This window comes from Perca flavescens, chromosome 4 (genome assembly GCF_004354835.1).
Source record: "Perca flavescens isolate YP-PL-M2 chromosome 4, PFLA_1.0, whole genome shotgun sequence".
Classification (NCBI taxonomy): Eukaryota; Metazoa; Chordata; class Actinopteri; order Perciformes; family Percidae; genus Perca; species Perca flavescens.
The window spans coordinates 13,175,364-13,194,818 of NC_041334.1; the positions used below are offsets into that span (position 1 = coordinate 13,175,364).

A 19,455-nucleotide genomic window follows, 5' to 3' on the forward strand; every position below is an offset into this window, starting at 1 on the left:
TATACTTTATTGTCCCCGAAGGGAAATTTGTTTTGGACTCTGTCCGTTCCGCAGCTTTACAAAGACGACGCAGAATACAGAAAATAAGCATCTCTCAACACGTACTCTCATGCAACACAAATGCTTCCATATACATTAGATAGGTACCTACATGTACTGTCTGTAGATAATAGATTGTGGCCTGTAGATGGTAAATTGTGGCCCGTAGATGGTGGCATTTAGATACTAAATGGGCATTAAGAGAGTAGTCTTTAGATGATGGCCTGTAGGTGGTAGTGTTTAGATAATGGTGGCCTGGCCTGTGTGTTTACTCTATAGAATATAATATTTGTATTGTCATTGTACAACATAATTAAGATTGCAACCTCCATATCAATACTATAAGATAAGGTAAAGATAAAAAAGAAAGCATATGGCAGAAGTACAAATAGGTTAAAAGCAATAAAGTGAAAGTAAGCTATAACAAATAATAATAATAAAAATAAGTTTAATTTGAGGGTTCTTTTCAAGGCACACAGGTCGCCTTACAAAACATTATTAAACATTATTAAACAGTATTCATACATGCAGGTCATTCCAGTGTTTGGAATAACGCCGTTTAAAAGAACGGCGTTAGGTAACGGCGTTATTTTTTTCAGTAACGGGGTAATCTAACTAATTACTTTTCCCGTCGTTACAACGCCGTTAACGTTACTGGACGTTAAATGCGGTGCGTTACTATGCATTGATTGAATAAACTGTGTAATCCGAACGCATCCCTTGCTAACAGCTACTGAGGAGGTGGGTTCATGGTAGCCAATCAGAGCCAGTGGTTTTACACACATGCCAGCGCACGCGCCACACACACAACAACTAAACAGATTAGGCAGAGATGGCAAGTCAGGAGCAATCAGATGAAAAGTTGGCATTTTCAAGGTGGAGATATGCACTACTTCAAATGAATTGTGGTCAAAGGCAAGAACGTGCATGTGTACATTATGTTCAGGAGCGAAGACTTTGTCGACATCCGTTATAAGCAACTCTAATTTAATGAAGCATCTCACAAAGACACACGCATCTACAAAGCTAGTGGCCAAAACCAGCGATACCTCCAGCACAGATGATAGCTCGCCATCTGCTAGCAAAGAAGGACTCGGTGCAAAGTCCTCCAAGCAGCAAAAGCTAGAGCTTTCTGCCTCACAACAAAAACCTATGACACAGGCTGAAGTCAACCGTATGACAGGCAGGTGTTAAAAGTATATGTGTCATATAAGTTTATATGGTGTAACTGTTTAATTTTCTTACAAAGATAATACTTGAAGTGCGGGATAAATCTCTTGCTGTCTGTCGACGTGCAATAAATATCGAAAGTTATGTACGTTAAACACCTGTCTGTTCTACTCATTTCAACTGACTTGTGAAAACTGCTAAAAAAAAATCCAAATTCTTTGACATATAGCAACTATTTTTTTTTTTTAAAGTAACGCAAATAGTTACTTTCCCTGGTAACGAGTTACTTTTATTATAGAGTAATTCAGTTACTAACTCAGTTACTTTTTTGAACAAGTAGTGAGTAACTATAACTAATTACTTTTTTAAAGCAACGTTCCCAACACTGGGTAATTCATAACAGTGAGACAAGACAAAGACACCAGCACAGACATCCAGTAAACAAGAGACATAAGGTGGGCAGACATGTGTAGGGGAGATTAAAAAAAAACCTAACCTTTTAGGGGCTAAAGGGAATCTGAGTAGGCCAGTTTGAACGGTGGGTAAGTTTCGAGGTGGGATTTGAATGTTGCTATGGTGTCTGACTGTCAAATGTGTGGGTGCAGGCTGTTCGAGGGCCTAGAGCAGTGCCGCTGAAAGCCCTAGCACCCATGGTGCTGAGGTGGGGGTGGTCGCAGGGAATATGTAAAACACTATCCAGCAGTGTAAGCGATGTACGACAGCATTCTATTAATAGTGCAATAGTTGGTGAATAGCCAGAAAATGGCAATAAAGTGGCAGTCGAGTTGTAACAATGTATACCAGTATGGTGATTTGTAGATGGTGGCATCGAGCGTCATTTTTTATTTTTTTTTAAACATTCTTATTGGTTTGACGGTTTATTTCCAAGCAAAGTTAAAAAAAAATAATAGATCAAATAAAGTGATCTTTACACTATAGCTTCAGTGCAGGTTCTGGAAGGTGCAGTAGCTCAGTCCAGACCTTGGGATAATAAACTCGATTCCAATTGCAAACTGCTGTGTCTCCTTTGCAACTAAACTGTTGTAGTTTGAGGAATTAAATTATTTGACAATTCAAGTGATATGGTATTGTATAATTTATTTTAATGTTAAATGATAAATATAGAATTAAATCATTAAATTAGAACAGTTAAAGCATCCAGCTTGCCCTTACAACCCCCCTTAAATCTGCCTGACAGTATCCCATACAGCACATGTGTCAAACTTAAAATCCGGCCCCTTGTAGATTTAGATCCGGCCCGTATATCAATTTGGGTTCACAATACATTTTGGCCCACCTAGTTGTGCGCCAAACTGCAATTACGTGACATTCGAAGAAGAATATGGCAGATTTGCCGACTCTGAGACTCAGAAATTCCCACAGAAGGAACAGAAGCAACACATTTACAAAAAGGTGACAAATGTCTGAGAAAGCCACAAAAATGAGGAAAAAAGCCACCAGAATGTAAAAAAAAAAAGTGACATGAGGTAACAAAAGCACGTCAATAAACTCTACATGTCCGGCCCCTTGGTGTGACTCTCTTTTTCCTGTGTGGCCCCTATAGTGAAAATGAGTTTGAGACCCCTGACAAAGTATGTTGTGTAAAAGCTTGTTCCAACTCTTCATTGAAGCTGTATCTTGGTATGAGCAGTTTATCCATGGAGGTAGATCAGAGGAGGATGATGATGATGATGATATGATGTCAAAGACAGCTGAGGCAGGAGCTCAGTGTGTGTGTATGTGATTTACAGTGTTTAACAGAGCACTTAAGGTTCTGTACATGATGACCTTTTCTTTCTCAGGACTGTATTTTTCTGTGTTTTGGTCTTTCCTGTTCTGTTTCTCATCTGCCATATGACGCTCTGCTGCTCTTTCTGACTCCATGGTGGCTCCACTGCAAAGGGTGAATAAAATGAAACTGTTTTGTTCTCTGTGAAGAGGTTGGATCGTGCTGTGTTCCGTTTGTTCTGCCCCTCCTCTGCTTACTGCTCTTAATTATACTTCTGAGACTTTTCTGGTTTATCCCTGATCATCTCGGTACAGCTCATTATCAGACTGACTGCTTTATTTCTTCAGCAACATTACTTCCGGCTTGACTGTTTGCCCTTCAACATAAAAGCACGTAATGTACTTTTTTAGCCAGTTTTGAAGTGAGTGTGAATGTTCATTGCTGACCTTGAAAACGGTAATTTGAACCCAAAATCTTGATTAAAGGTCCGCTTACTAGCATTACTACTATTGTTTCCAGGAGATTTCAACCGTATGTCACAGTCTTCCTCAGCGGATGTTGTTGTCAATTGTCTTAAACAACCTTATACATCAACACCTGTTATCATCTTGAGCAAACTCCATCTGCTGATAAAGATCTTGAGATGTGATTGAAAGCTCTAGAAAAGTGACAGAATGTGGTATTTAATCAGCACCCTTACTCATTGAAAGCACAGATTAAAACTGGTCCTGTCTAAATAATGAAAATATTAAATTAAAAAAAAAGAGTTTTTTAAATGTAAAGGCTGCATTTAAGAGGTTGTCAATTATCCAGTCGGAGAGCAGTTTCTAAATTAAACAATGCACAACTAATGTATTTGGTAATGCACAAATTTAATGTTCAAACTCTGCTGCTCTTCTGTACTTTATCCTTAAACAACCTTGTGAAGCTGCTTTGATTTGATTACTGTAAGGATCACTTGCCAGAATACTCCTAGTTCAATACAAATTTATCAAAATGTTCAATAGTGTTACCTACTTTGGCCAAAGAATTAAAAATGTGTCATCTAGGACTGTTATTTTTTATTATTGCACCTACCTTTTATCTGTTAAACAAATAATGTTATTGCACTAGAAATCACAGAAACCTGCATAGACAAAGACATTTTTAGACTTTTAGATGGGAGAGAACAATGTCAGGTCTACAGGACTGGATGGACCATGGACTTTAATAATGTAATTTAAAGTCTGTCCTTTTCCCTACCCTTTCGTTTCTTAATGTTGTGTTATTGGCTTTATGGAAGCAGAGTAGGGATTTCTGGTTAAATTTCACCTACTTCCATGGTGCATGGAGAAGGAACAACATTAACAATAAATGTGGTGTTTGCTGGAGTTTTGCCCTGTTCATATTGGCTTTGTGGCAACTTGCAACTTATTTCAAAAGCTATTTCATTATACTGATATTTAAGGTTGGTGAACTGCAGAGTTTGTCTTCAAATTGTCTTCTTTTAACACGTTGTGTGCTAACAGTCAAAAGGAGCATTTGCTACAAGGTAATTAAGGACGATTTGTTGGGGTGCCGCTTTTACTCTGAAGGATTCGGGTCGGAAGTTTCTCATGTTGTTGCTGCAATGAGCTAGAAACCACTGAACCCAGAGGGCGTGACTGATAGTCGTCTTGTCAAATCAGGATGTGGTTGTGGAGCTCCCTGTCCAATCAGAGCGCGCCAAATGTTTGTGCCGCTCCCTGTTAGCTTAAGCTGCTGAACGGACACAGACGGCTGTTTTCCTCCTTAGTTACAGTTAAAAATACAAGCTCCAGCTTTGGTTAATCTTTGCAAAAAGTCCAAAAGATTGGTCAGGTAACGGTAAGTGCTCTTTCAGGTGTGTTTACTCTGACTGAAAAGGTGTCGTTATCTTTTCCTGACTGTTAGTTTTTCTTCCGCCCTTGTGTTTGTTCCTGGTCTGAATAAAATAAAATATAACTGCTCTGATGAGATGATTTACAAAGTTATGGGTGGGTGGGTCCAACAAACGGGAATACAGTATACTTGTGGGGTCCGGACAGCTTTGTGGGACCAAAATGCTGGACATTAAAGGGCTGTTTGAGGGTTAAGACTTGGTTGTAGGATTAGGGATAGAATTAGGTTATTGTTAGGGTAAGGGTTAAGGTTAGGCATTCAGTTGTGATGGTTAGGGTAAGGGGCTAGGGAATGCATTATGTCAATGATAGGCCCCCACAAAGATAGTGAGACGCTGTGTGTGTGTGTGTGTGTGTGTGTGTGTGTGTGTGTGTGTGTGTGTGTGGATATTGGTCTACTGTTTGAGAAAGCAAATATAGTTCCTCAACTACTTTTCTCCTTAGAACACACACACAGTTATTTACTGTGCTGGCTAACTGGTTTTACAGCCTTCCATCAAAAGAATTCTCATTCAGTCTGAAATGTAGTGGAGTAAAGTATAAAGCAGTACAAGCACCTCAGAATTGTCCTTTTAAGAACAGTACTAGAGTACATGTACTTTCCACCACTGGTTATCAGGTAGAGGGACTTCAGGTAATCATGTCTTATTTCTGTCTTTATGTTTAGCAGCAATAATGCAATAATAATCAACTTATTCAATATGTGACATTTAAGTATCCTAAATACCAATTTTACAAGTTAACTTTATGTTTCTCCCATTGAGTGATGCCTTTTTGTTTTTGTAGTTTTACTTTAATAAAGTCCTTCAAAAGATATCTCAAATAAGTATTTTCCGTCACTTTTTTGACAGACTTTGGTATTATTTCACTTGTTTTTCATTTCGACATAATGGCAGACTGACCACGTATCCATATACAGTGGGGGAAATAAGTATTTGACCCCTTGCTGATTTTGCAGGTTTGCCCACTTACAAAGAATGCAAAAATCTACAATTGTAATCATATGTACATTCTAACAGGGAAAGACAGAATCCCAAAGAAAATTCCAGAAAATCACATCATATGAATTTATTAAAATTGATAACCATCTGATGAGGAAAAACAAGTATTTGACCCCCTGGACAAACAGCAAGTATTCTGGCTCCTACAAGCCAGTTAGTCTTTCTTTAAGACACAGCCCCAATCCGAACCAATTATCTACATCAAATACACCTGCCTCACCTTGTTACCTGTATAAAAGACACCTGTCAACACCCAAACAACCAGCAGCCACCATGGGCAAGACCAAAGAGCTTTCTCTGGACATCAGGGACAAGATTGTTGATCTGCACAAGGCTGGGATGGGCTACAAGAGAATCGGAAAGCAACTTGGAGAAAAAGATCAACTGTCGGTGCAGTTATCAGGAAATGTAAGAAGCACCACACCACCGCCAACCTCCCTCGGTCTGGGCCTCCACACAAGATCTTGCCTCGTGGGGTGTCCCTGATCATGCGACGGTGAGGAATCATCCCAAAACCACAAGGGGGAACTGATGAATCAACTGAAGGCAGCTGGGACCACAATTACAAAAGAAACGGTTGGTAACACACTACGCCGTCATGGATTGAAATCCTGCAGCGCACGCAAGGTCCCCCTGCTCAAGAAGAAACATGTACAGGCCCGCATGAAGTTCGCCATTCACCACCTGGACGACTCAGAAGAGGCCTGGAAGAAGGTGATGTGGTCAGATGAGACCAAAATAGAACTTTTTTGGCCTCAACTCAACTCGTCATGTTTGGAGGGCAAAGAACACCGAGTACAACCCAAAGAACACCATCCCCACCGTCAAGCATGGTGGTGGCAACATCATGCTTTGGGGGTGCTTTTCAGCCAAGGGGACGGGACAACTCCATCGTATTGAGGGGAGGATGGGCGGGGCCATGTATCGTGGAATTCTGGACCGACATCTCCTTCCCTCAGTGAGAGAGCTGAAGATGGGTCGAGGATGGGTGTTTCAGCACGACAACGACCCTAAGCACACCGCCAAAGCAACAAAAGAGTGGCTGAAGAAGAAGCACATCAAGGTTCTGGAGTGGCCTAGCCAGTCTCCAGACCTGAATCCGATTAAAATCTTTGGAGGGAGCTTAAAATTCGAGTTGCCAGGTGACAACCTCGGAACCTGAATGATTTGGAGGCTGTCTGCAGGGAGGTGGGCCAACATCCCTGCCGAAATGTGCACAAACCTTGTCACCAACTATAAAAACCGTTTTACATCTGTGCTGGCCAATAATGGCTTTTCTACAAAATATTAACATGCTGTTTGTCCAGGGGGTCAAATACTTGTTTTTCCTCATCAGATGGTTATCAATTTTAATAAATTCATATGATGTGATTTTCTGGAATTTTCTTTGGGATTCTGTCTTTCACTGTTAGAATGTACATATGATTAAAATTGTAGATTTTTGCATTCTTTGTAAGTGGGCAAAACTGCAAAATCATCAAGGGGTCAAATACTTATTTCCCCCACTGTAAGAGTTTATTCAACACAACGTCAAATAGACAGTCCAGCCGGAGTTTATAACTGCTGTTGAATAAGGTCTACGAGGCTTCAGCTGTGGTTAGTCCGTTTATTTAGTGTCTGTTGGAGGACTGTCCGCCTCCTTTGCATGTTGAAAAGATAGAATTGTACGATCATAGTGTTATCGCAATAGAGCTTGTGACGCACTATAAAGTAATGTTCATTTCATGTAAAAATACAAGATAAGTAAATTAAGTAACTAGCAGAACTCTCTGTGAATCCAGATGGTCAGAGAAAATCATACCTCCTTTGTACCTTACTTTAAACTGTTTACGACTTTATCTCCGTGGTGCAGCAATGATGTTACTGTGACATGAACTGTTTTAGTGCATATTAAAGAAAAATTTTCTGGATTCAATGTTGAGCAGTTGAGACTGCAGTGAGGATCTGTAGCTGTAGTTATTGGGTAATGTTTTATTGGTAGTGTTAAGTAGGGCTGCAACTAACAATTATTTTTATTATCACACAATCAATACTCCATTTATTTTCTTGATTTGTTGATTAATTGTTTGGTCTATAAAATGGTGACACGTTGATCGCAATTCCCTAAAGCCAAGGTGACATCTTCCCATTGCTTGTTTTGCCTGACGAAGAGTCCAATAAATGCAAATATGTAAAAATGTTGCTCGACAAACGATTCATGAATTGTCAGAATAGTCGCTGTTTAATTTTTGGTTGCATTGAATTCTGATCTGAAGGTCTTTCTCTGTCCCCCCCCCTCCCTCAGATGGCGGACTGTGTCACTAAAGTGGAACTGAGTGTCTCCTGCTCTGACCTGTTGGATAAAGATGTTGGATCAAAGTCTGATCCTTTGTGTGTGCTGCTGCAGAGCTCCGGAGCAGACAGCTGGACCGAGGTAACATTACACTAAAGGATGCATGTGTCTAAAGCCCGAGATACACCAAGCCGATAATCAGCGGTCGGACATCTGCCGATGTTAGTGACTCTAGTCTGTTCGGTGTGTTCCGTGCCGCCGTCGGCCTTCATTTTGGGCGATTTGACTTGTTGAATCGGAAGGCGGACACTGCCCGCAGTCGGACTCAAATGACCAATCTGATTGGTAGAGTGCTAACCCGGAAACGAGGAGCGTGACGAGCGTGACTAGAGTCTCTCAAAATCTGACACAAATCTTTTAAACTGACCTTTGTCGATCTGAAATGAAGACAGATTCAGCAACTGCATGGCCTGTTTCTCGCTTAAAATGTTTTCAGAAACACGTTTCGGTGAACTATTTTAGTACAATATGAGATCGTATTCTGAACGAGCAGCCATGACAGTCTGTCTTTGAATTTCCGGAGAAACCAGACCCACGTGACGCGTTCGTCCAATCAGCTGCCGGTTTCCATTTTCGGGCGACAATACAGATTAGCGCCTCCTGCTGTTATGGAGACGTATTACGTCTCGTTGCTTTGGTGTGTTCCGAGGCACTTTTTTGACCAACTCGGGGAGACCGATCAGCCCAACTGCCTTTTCTGCCGTCTGGTCGGTGTGTCTGGGCCTTTACTGTCTTTGACCAAAACCTCACGCCGTACTTCCACTGTGCGGTCAGCCTCACCAACAAGGCCCCGGCCCCCCACTGACTCCTATTTGTTTGTTCATGTATGCTGTATGCACCATTCACCAAGGCAAATTCCACATGTAAATTATTATGGCAATAAACCTTATTCTGATTTGTTTTTTTAATTTTATAAATTTAACAAACTCCCCCCTCTCTGTCTGTGTCCCCATCAGCTGGGTCGTACTGAGAGTTTGAAAAATACCTCCAGTCCGTCTTTCAGTCAGCGCCTCAGATTGGATTATCACTTTGAGACGGTGCAGAATCTGAAGCTGGGGATCTACGATATCGACAACGCCAGTTCTGACCTCGGCGATGATGACTTCCTGGGAGGCGTGGAGCTAACACTGGGACAGGTACACACCAGACCGACTTATACCAGACTCAGTAGAAACACCCTTTTTCCCCATTCACTCTGGTTCAGTAGAAAAGGATGGGTAAACTCATTCCAGTGTGTCTACTCCTTGGGCTGTACTGATGCTTTGTTTGTTAAACCTTCATAATACTGTATGTTACTGTTGGTTATAATGGTTTGGAGGCAATATCATGACAGCTATTTAATGGATAGACGTTACATTTCCAGTGAGCTAGAAACATTTTTTTTCTTTCTTGGAAATCCTAAACATCCGTCTTAACTTTGATTCAGTCTACACTTCAACCTTTTCACATTTTCAGAAATATGTCTGTTAAAACAAGAATTGGTCAGATTACTGGAAATTTGACTGTTAAATCCCAAAACAAGCTGATGATTTTCTTTTGTAAACAAGTGAAACCTTCTCAACCTGTCAGTAATATAATTTTTAGTTTTATCATTATGTCCAGGTTTGCAACTCATGGATTAATCTGCTGATTATTTTCTCAATTAATAGATTAATCCTTTTGTCTATAAAATGTCAGAAAATAGTAAAAATGCTCTGTAAAAAACAGCAGCAAATCCTTACATTTGAAAAGCTGAATTTTTGGCTCTAAATATGACCAGAAATATTATTGATAATCAAAATATTTCCAATACATTTTCTGTCACTCAATAAATTGATTTAAAGCTATAGTGCGTAGTTTGTCGCCCCCATGAGGAATTCTAATTAATGACCACAAAACTGTCGGTGCCTCCACATGATACAAGCCTTCCGTGATCGCACGCACAACAAAAACATGATGGACACTTCAGAAGAGTTAATTATCTTCAATCCAGTTTCTGCACACGAAAGTCACCGGACCCCACTAGTTTCTGAACACAGCCATACTGTGAAAATGCAGAGAGAGTTTTGTGGAGCGGATACTCTATTTAGTTTTGTAGAAACTCATTTGACAATGGCTGGAATGTAACGGACGTTCGTCAATAGCTTTAATTGTTTCAGCTCTTCACGTAGGAAATTATTTTGGCTGTTTTTTTGTGTCCAGTGGAGTGGCATATGGAGTTGTGACCCTCTGTAATGTCTCTGCTCTCAGCTCAGTGTGTGAATTTGACATGATGCAGGAAGTTGTTTGTACCACAGTAACCATTGGAAATTGATGCTGCATGTTAGAGGCAGTAAAACTGATTGATTTTCAGTTTTTTCATAAAGTCAAATAAACAACACTTGTAGTTGAGATCCCTCAAAATTGTTACGAAGTTACTCAGGCAGAAACGTTCCTCAGGTCAACACCACCCTCTGGTGGACAAACTGTGATATCACAACACTCTGAATTATATATACTGCATTTCTAGAGTGCTTTTATCCAAAGTGCTTTAATATTGCTGCTGTCACAACAATACTGATACACTGACTACTCTATGTGTGTATTTCAGATAGTGTCCAGTAAAACTTTGACCAGACCTCTGCAGCTGAAGAAAGGCAAACCTGCAGGCAAAGGAAGCATCACTGTATGTACTGTGTGTGTGTGTGTGTGTGTGTGTGTGTGTGTGTGTGTGTGTGTGTGTGTGTGTGTGTGTGTGTGTGTGTGTGTGTGTGTGTGTGTGTGTGTGTGTGTGTGTGTGTGTGTGTGTGTGTGTTTTGAAAGCATAACTTTCTAATATTAATAATATTTTTGTATAAACTGACTATCCATCCCATCCATCCATCCATCTTCGTCCGCTTATCCGGTGTCGGGTCGCGGGGGGAGCAGCTCCAGCAGGGGACCCCAAACTTCCCTTTCCCGAGCAACATTAACCAGCTCCGACTGGGGGATCCCGAGGCGTTCCCAGGCCAGGTTGGAGATATAATCCCTCCACCTAGTCCTGGGTCTTCCCCGAGGCCTCCTCCCAGCTGGACGTGCCTGGAACACCTCCCTAGGGAGGCGCCCAGGGGGCATCCTTACCAGATGCCCGAACCACCTCAACTGGCTCCTTTCGACGCAAAGGAGCAGCGGCTCTACTCCGAGCTCCTCACGGATGACTGAGCTTCTCACCCTATCTCTAAGGGAGACGCCAGCCACCCTCCTGAGGAAACCCATTTCGGCCGCTTGTACCCTGGATCTCGTTCTTTCGGTCATGACCCAGCCTTCATGACCATAGGTGAGGGTAGGAACGAAAACTGACCGGTAGATCGAGAGCTTTGCCTTCTGGCTCAGCTCTCTTTTCGTCCAACGGTGCGATAGATTGAATGCAATACCGCACCCGCTGCTGGCGATTCTCCAACCAATCTCCCGCTCCATTGTCCCTCACTCGAAACAAAACCCCAAGGTACTTGAACTCCTTCACTTGGGGTAAGGACTCATTCCCTACCTGGAGAAGGCATTCCATCGGTTTCCTGCTGAGAACCATGGCCTCCGATTTAGAGGTGCTGATCCTCATCCCAACCGCTTCACACTCGGTTGCGAACCGATCCAGTGAGTGCTGAAGGTCGCAGGCCGATGATGCCATCAGGACCACATCATCTGCAAAGAGCAGCGATGAGATCCCCAGCCCACCAAACTGCAACCCCTCCCCACCCGACTACGCCTCGATATCCTGTCCATAAATATTACAAACAGGATTGGTGACAAAGCGCAGCCCTGGCGGAGGCCAACCCTCACCTGAAACGAGTCCCGACTTACTACCGAGAACCCGGACACAGCTCTCACTTTGGTCATACAGAGATTGGATGGCCCTGAGTAGAGACCCCCTCACCCCATACTCCCGCAGCACCTCCCACAGTATCTCCCGGGGACCCGGTCATACGCCTTCTCCAAATCCACAAAACACATGTAGACCGGTTGGGCATACTCCCAGGCTCCCTCCAGGATCCTTGCGAGTGAAGAGCTGGTCCGTTGTTCCACGACCAGGACGGAATCCGCATTGTTCCTCCTCAACCCGAGGTTCGACTATCGGCCGAACCCTCCTTTCCAGCACCTTGGAGTAGACTTTACCAGGGAGGCTGAGAAGTGTGATACCCCTATAATTGGCACACCCTCTGGTCCCCCTTTTTTAAAAAGGGGAACCACCACCCCAGTCTGCCACTCCTTTGGCACCGTCCCAGACTTCCACGCAATGTTGAAGAGGCGTGTCAACCAGGACAGCCCCTCCACACCCAGAGCCTTGAGCATTTCTGGACGGATCTCATCAATCCCGGGGCTTTGCCACTGTGTAGTTGTTTGACTACATCAGTGACTTCCGCCTGGGAAATCGGCGACAATCCCCGTCATCCTCCAGCTCTGCCTCTAACATAGAGGGCGTATTAGTCGGATTCAGGAGTTCCTCAAAGTGCTCCTTCCACCGCCCTATTACCTCCTCAGTTGAGGTCAACAGTGTCCCATCCTTACTGTACACAGCTTGGATGGTTCCCCTTCCCCTCCTGAGGTGGCGAACAGTTTTCCAGAAGCACTTTGGTGCTGACCGAAAGTCCTTCTCCATGTCTTCTCCAAACTTCTCCCACACCCGCTGCTTTGCCTCTTTCACGGCAGAGGCTGCAGCCCTTCGGCCCTTCGGTACCCTGCAACTGCCTCCGAGTCCTCCGGGATAACATATCCCGGAAAGACTCCTTCTTCAGTCGGACGGCTTCCCTGACCACCGGTGTCCACCACGGTGTTCGTGGGTTACCGCCCCTTGAGGCACCTAAGACCCTAAGACCACAGCTCCTCGCCCGCAGCTTCAGCAATGGAAACTTTGAACATTGTCCACTCGGGTTCAATGCCCCCAGCCTCCACAGGGATGCACGAAAAGCTCCGCCCGGAGGTGTGAGTTGAAAGTCTGTCGGACAGGGGCCTCCTCCAGACGTTCCCAATTTACCCGCACTACACGTTTGGGCTTACCAGGTCTGTCCAGAGTCTTCCCCCACCCCCTGACCCAACTCACCACCAGATGGTGATCGGTTGACAGCTCTGCCCCTCTCTTCACCCGAGTGTCCAAAACATACGGCCTCAGATCAGATGAAACGATTATGAAATCGATCATTGACCTTCGGCCTAGGGTGCTCTGGTACCAGGTACACTTATGAGCATCCCTATGTTCGAACATGGTGTTCGTTATAGACAATCCATGACTAGCACAGAAGTCCAACAACAAACAACCACTCTGGTTTAGATCAGCCAACCTGGAATCACACCTCTCCAGGTGTCTCCATCATTGCCCACGTGTGCGTTGAAGTCCCCCAGCAGAACAATGGAGTCCCCCACTGGAGCCCCATGCAGGACTCCAGTCAAGGTCTCCAAGAAGGCCGAATGCTCCGAACTCCTGTTTGGTGCATATGCACAAACAACAGTCAGAGTTTTCCCCCCCACAACCCGCAGGCGTAGGGAGGCGACCCTCTCGTCCACCGGGGTAAACGCCAACGTAGCGGCACTCAGCCGGGGGCTTGTGAGTATCCCCACACCCGCCCGGCGCCTCACACCCTGGGCAACTCCGGAGAAGAAAAGAGTCCAACCCCTATCCAGGAGTATGGTTCCAGAACCGAGACTGTGCGTAGAGGTAAGCCCCACCAGATCTAACCGGTGGCGCTCCACCTCCCGCACCAGTTCCGGCTCCTTCCCCCACAGAGAGGTGACGTTCCACGTCCCCAGAGCCAGCGTCTGCCGCCCGGGTCTGGTCCGTCGAGGCCCCTGACCTTCACTGCCACCCGTGTGGCATCGCACCCGACCCCAACGGTTCCTCCCACAGGTGGTGGGCCCATGGGCTGGAGAGATGGGAGCCACGTAGCTTGTTCGGGCTGTGCCCGGCGGGCTCCGTGGCAAACCCGCCACCAGGCGCTCGCCCGACAAAGCCCGCCGTCTGGGCCTGGCTCCAGACGGGGGCCCCGGGCTTCCTCCGGGCAGGGTCACTCCATCTCTGCCTAGCTTTTTCATTGGGGTTTTTGAACCATTCTTTGTCTGGCCCCTCACCTGAGACCACTTTGCCTTGGGAGACCCTACCAGGAGCACAAAGCTCCAGACAACACAGCCCTCAGGTTCACAGAGACACACAAACCTCTCCACCACGATAAGGTGATGGTTCACGGAGAAGTATAAACTGACTACATATTTATATTACATTGTCTTCATGGAGAATCTTGTGTGATACTCAAAACAATATTCAGATAATTGTGACTATTAAGTAAAGAGAGTGTGTGCGTGTGTGTGTGTGTGTGTGTGTGTGTAGATCACAGCAGAGGAGATAAAGGACAACCGAGCCATTGAGTTGGAGTTTAATGCCCAAAACTTGGACAAGAAGGTAACTCGTGTCCTCTTCCTCCTCACCTTCCCACTTTTCTTCATTGTCTTCCTTTTTATCTTGCTCTTCATCTTTCTCGTCTTCCTGTTCTCCACCTCTTAAGACTGTGTTCCAACAGCTCTTTATAAATCCATTACTAAAGCACCTTTCACACCTGCACTGCCAACCTGGAATTATCTAGACATTACCAGGTGGAGCTGTCTGTGAGAACGCTAAATGTCCACATCAGTTGGATCGGACATCAAATGGTGTTTACGTTGCCAGCTCACTAGTACAAAGTCAGTATAACCTCTGATTGAGCCCAAAGTGTGAGAATTCACAGCAAGCGAGTGGGCGTGTGTATGCCGTTTCTATCAGCTCGCACAAAACTATAAGAAAACAAACATCCGATGGTGAAGGGTGATTTACACGGAGACGTCAACGAAAATGTGGAGACAATTAGATTTTTTTCTGTCAGTAAGGGTTGATGCAAAAATCATCAGACAAATTCAAGGAGCGGCAAGAGACCTAGTTGTTTATGACCGGATTACGAACTGACTCCAACCGTGTCACACTCTACCCAGCACCAAGGGCAACTCCGGACAATGTTTGGCCCTGATTCCTCAGACATTGTCTTAATTTAATTAAGTTAATTAGTTAATTAAATGTAACATTAAAAATTGAGCAGTATTTTAGCTAGAACTTCTCATTAATAGGAAGTTACTGCGTCATGAACTGTTGCATAACTTGCAAAAAATAACAGTTCTAGCGGGAGCAAATGTTTTTTAAACTTAACTGAAATTTCCTTTTGAAATGTAAATGCGTGCACATATAGTTAAACAAAGACAGACCTCCATTTACAGAGTTTTGTCATTTGAAATCATGTTTCTCTAATCACTTAACCCTATTACAGAGACCAGAGGCCTGTGCTACGAATCAAGATCAACATGCCCGGTATTTCTTTTCAGTCGATCCCTGTAACAACTGATCCACCATCGTGATACACAAAACCCTGGGTTGAACCTGAGGTTACCTCATTAACGCCAAATCTTGCTTAGTTATATAGGCCTCTGATTTCTCGTCGTTTACATGATGTTTAGGAAGTCTGCTTACTGGAGCATCAAGGCTGTTAAGAGGTTACCTAACTATAGTACGCACTGAATGACAAGAGAGCATGTCTTCTTTTCTATGTTCAGGATACTTTTGGGAAGTCTGATCCATTCCTGGAGATTTTTAAACAAGGAGACGATGGAAAGTGGCAGCTGGTCTACAGAACAGAGGTACACACATACTTTCAGCGAGTGTTATTTAGTCATTAAATAATTAGAATTTAAAATCATGTTGTCAGACAAATGTCACACAAAAATTGAAGAGCAGACACACAGGGTGATGTCATTGTGATGAAGTGTGTGTGTGTGTGTGTGTGTGTGTGTGTGTGTGTGTGTGTGTGTGTGTGTGTGTGTGTGTAGGTGGTGAAGAACAATCTGAATCCCTCCTGGAAGAAGTTCTCCGTTCCTCTACAGACGTTCTGCTCCAGCGACCTCGACAGACCCCTGAAGGTTCCAGCAGTCAGAAGCTACCTTCACTCATGCCAACCAATACAATCTTCAACAGTTACATGAACTCCCCCCTCTCTCTGCAGGTGAATTGCTCTGATCATGACAGTGATGGATCTCATGATCTGATTGGTTCTTTCACCACTAAAGTCTCTGAGCTGCAGAAAGCTGAACAAGGTGCACAGGTGAGCTCACTGATCATCAAACACGGGACCTCTTTCTATTTGCTCGGTCAGAGGTCATTAAACCGTCTGATGTGTTGTCCTCCAGGTGGCGTTTGACTGCATCCACCCCGAGAAACAGAAGAAAAAGAAGAGCTACAAGAACTCTGGAGTCGTCTCTGTGAAGAGCTGCAAGGTAAAGACCACATCACCCAGGCTTCTCTGCTTTGTAAATCGTAAAGCTGTCGAGTAGAACAGATTCCTTTTGATCTTCATTCGAATGATCTGATCTCGAATCATAAAATCCCTCTTGGCCGACATTACTGTCTGTAAGAGGATGTAGCAAGCTCCCTAATGAGCTTAAAAAGCTAAAGAGAAGATATTGTTGTTACAAGAAACTAGACGATCTAAGGCATCCGTTGGTACCAACCACGACATGATAGCTTGTTGGGAAGAGGGCTAAATTACGCTCCAAAATTAGACTAAAGTTTTGCGAGGGAAAAACTGGCATGGCCATTTTTAAAGGGGTCCTATGACCTCTAACCTCAAGATATCTGAACGACCAAGGGTTCTGTGGGAACCGACGAGTCATACGTGTACCCACATTGTGCTAATCCCATGCAGTTTGTCTGCAGTAATATAAATGTTATTTTTGCCTATTCTAAAATGATTCATTTGAATATTTCTGCATACTGAGGTCCCAATTGTATTTATTTGTGATGTTAGTTCCCATAGTAGCCATTGTTGTTGTGCATTTTATAATATACACATGAGTACTTCTTTCATTCACACACTGTGTTTCTGTGTGTTTTGTAGCTGTTGACTCAGTACACCTTCCTGGACTATGTGATGGGCGGCAGCCAGATCAACTTCACCGTATGTCAACACAAATGATCTTAAAGCTTAAATCACAAGCTTGAAATAAATCAAGTTCACAAGATTGAAAAAATAAATATATAAAGGATTACAAAAGTCAATGTTCTTGAGATAACGGGATGATTGATCTCGGGATCCTTGTGAACTGAGATACATACAGACTTAAGAGTTATTAATCATAATCTTTTAATTGATCTTCAACTGTTTTATTAAATTAACATGAAAACAATGTATTTCAATAGTGAATGATTGACCTTTGTATGAACACTGTAGGTGGGAATCGACTTCACTGGCTCTAATGGGGATCCTCGCTCGCCCAACTCTCTCCACTACATGAGTCAAGACGGGTCTAACCAGTACCTGTCGGCTCTGTGGTCTGTGGGTCACGTGGTCCAGGACTACGACACGTCAGTACACACTCAACCTACACTTGAAAAGCTACACCTTCGAAAATACGCTCAGAAACCCCTTAACTATGCAGACACAGGCCCTACACCTATAACCCTAAACCCCACGCCCTACATCTGAACTCTTCACCCTGAACTTTATATCGAGCATCACCAAATGGCTGTCTGTCTGGACTAGAGTTGGGTCGATTTCTGGTTTTGCCGGTCCAAGCTTATACCGGCATTTGTCATTATGACACCTGTTCCGACTGCGTCACGGTGCTGTATCCAACTGGTATTGCATGCAGTGTTGGGCAGTAGTATTACTAGCAGTGGTGGAACGTAACTTAAGTACATTTACTCAAATACTGTACTTAATTACAAATTTGAGGTACTTGTAGTTTAATTGAGTCCAACCTTTTCATGACACTTTCTATATCTAGTCCGCTACATTTCAGAGAGAAATATTGTACTTTTTACTCATTTACATTATTTTGACAGCTTTAGTTACTAGTTCACACAGTAGCGTCGCTGTTTTCGGAATTAAATAGTTTTTCAGTAAGTAGTGAGGTAGTGTCCACACAAGCTACATTTCCTCAAGCCTTTGTGAAGCTCAAGCTCAGCGCAGCTTTGTGATGCGGTGTGAAATAAAACTACTGGATGTATACAGATTTGCTTCGATGTAGTAAACTACTTTTGCCATGTTCCCGTAGCTTAGCTTGCTACACTTCTTTGGGGGCTAACGTTAGCTTAGGTGTAGTGAAGCTTCATTTAATGTCAGTAACTGGTAGCTTAGCTTACTACACTTTCCAAGTAGCTTGCCGAACTCTGGTGATAAGCAATATGACAAAGTGATTAACATAATATTATGTTTATAACCGGACCAGATGCTGACCGTGTCTAGGAGAGATGTCAGCATGGAGTATGAAGCGACTGACCTGCTACTTTCTGGCTACCAAAGTCGCACTACACACCTCGTCCATGTTTGGGTCGACACGTGTGCATAAGAATGGCAGTAACTAGATTCAAGCTATGAGACAAACTACTGGTAGGAAAGGACATCGATTTTTTTTTTTTTTAAATAAAGGGGAAGGGTCCGTATCTTGAGTACCTGCGTACGTAACTACATCGTCGATTCGAAGCACAACCATAAATCAGGCTTACGCTCTAAACTCAACACCATGAACTCTACACTACTCCCTAAATCTCACAGGTTGTTCTGAATTCTTATAAAGAGTATACCTGTAACAGTGGTTATTTCCTTTTTCAGTGATAAACTCTTCCCAGCGTTTGGTTTTGGAGCCAAACTGCCTCCAGACTACCAGGTCAGCTCTCTAACCAACCAATCACAACACAGCATTCTACAGGCTCTATTTGTCTCTCAAGTTTGACATTCATTCATTCATTAATTTTAACCCAACCCAGAGTCTGGGGTGTAAAATAATTTCTTATTTTATTTAATCATTTATAAGTGGCCAGTAAGACTAGAGCTTGTAGATTGTCACTGTTTATTGAACTGTTGTGTTGATCTTGCAGGCTGCACACCATGAGTTTGCCCTCAACTTCAACCCTACAAACCCCTACTGCAAAGGTATAACACACACAAACACACACACACACTAGTTTATGCAATTCCATATATATGTGTGTATATATATGTGTGTGTGTGTGTATATATGTATGTATGTATGTATGTGTATATATATGTATGTGTATATATATGTGTGTGTGTATATGTGTATGTATTATGTATGTATATATGTATAATGTATGTATATATGTATATATATGTATATGTGTGTATATATATGTGTATATGTATGTATATATATGTGTATATGTATGTATATATATGTGTATATGTATGTATATATATATGTATATATATATATATATATATGTATATATATATATGTATATGTATATATATATGTGTATATGTACAG

The 19,455-nt window shown here is 43.1% G+C and overlaps 1 protein-coding gene across 2 annotated transcripts in view; it reads left to right on the forward strand.

The window, feature by feature from the left end:
• cpne1 (copine I) overlaps positions 1–19,455 on the forward strand; it is a 40,769-nt gene that overhangs the window by 11,095 nt on the left and 10,219 nt on the right. The window contains exons 1-13 of one of the 2 annotated variants that reach the window (XM_028574703.1): positions 4,644–4,783; positions 8,122–8,250; positions 9,126–9,305; positions 10,739–10,813; positions 14,480–14,551; positions 15,727–15,810; positions 16,000–16,089; positions 16,173–16,271; positions 16,357–16,443; positions 17,064–17,123; positions 17,397–17,530; positions 18,780–18,834; positions 19,046–19,100. In XM_028574703.1, the coding sequence (XP_028430504.1) occupies positions 8,122–8,250; positions 9,126–9,305; positions 10,739–10,813; positions 14,480–14,551; positions 15,727–15,810; positions 16,000–16,089; positions 16,173–16,271; positions 16,357–16,443; positions 17,064–17,123; positions 17,397–17,530; positions 18,780–18,834; positions 19,046–19,100 (1,120 nt within the window). In that variant the 5' untranslated portion in view covers positions 4,644–4,783. Of the gene's footprint in view, positions 1–4,643; positions 4,784–8,121; positions 8,251–9,125; positions 9,306–10,738; positions 10,814–14,479; positions 14,552–15,726; positions 15,811–15,999; positions 16,090–16,172; positions 16,272–16,356; positions 16,444–17,063; positions 17,124–17,396; positions 17,531–18,779; positions 18,835–19,045; positions 19,101–19,455 lie in introns of those variants that run through there. The other variant, XM_028574702.1, reaches the window with a different exon arrangement.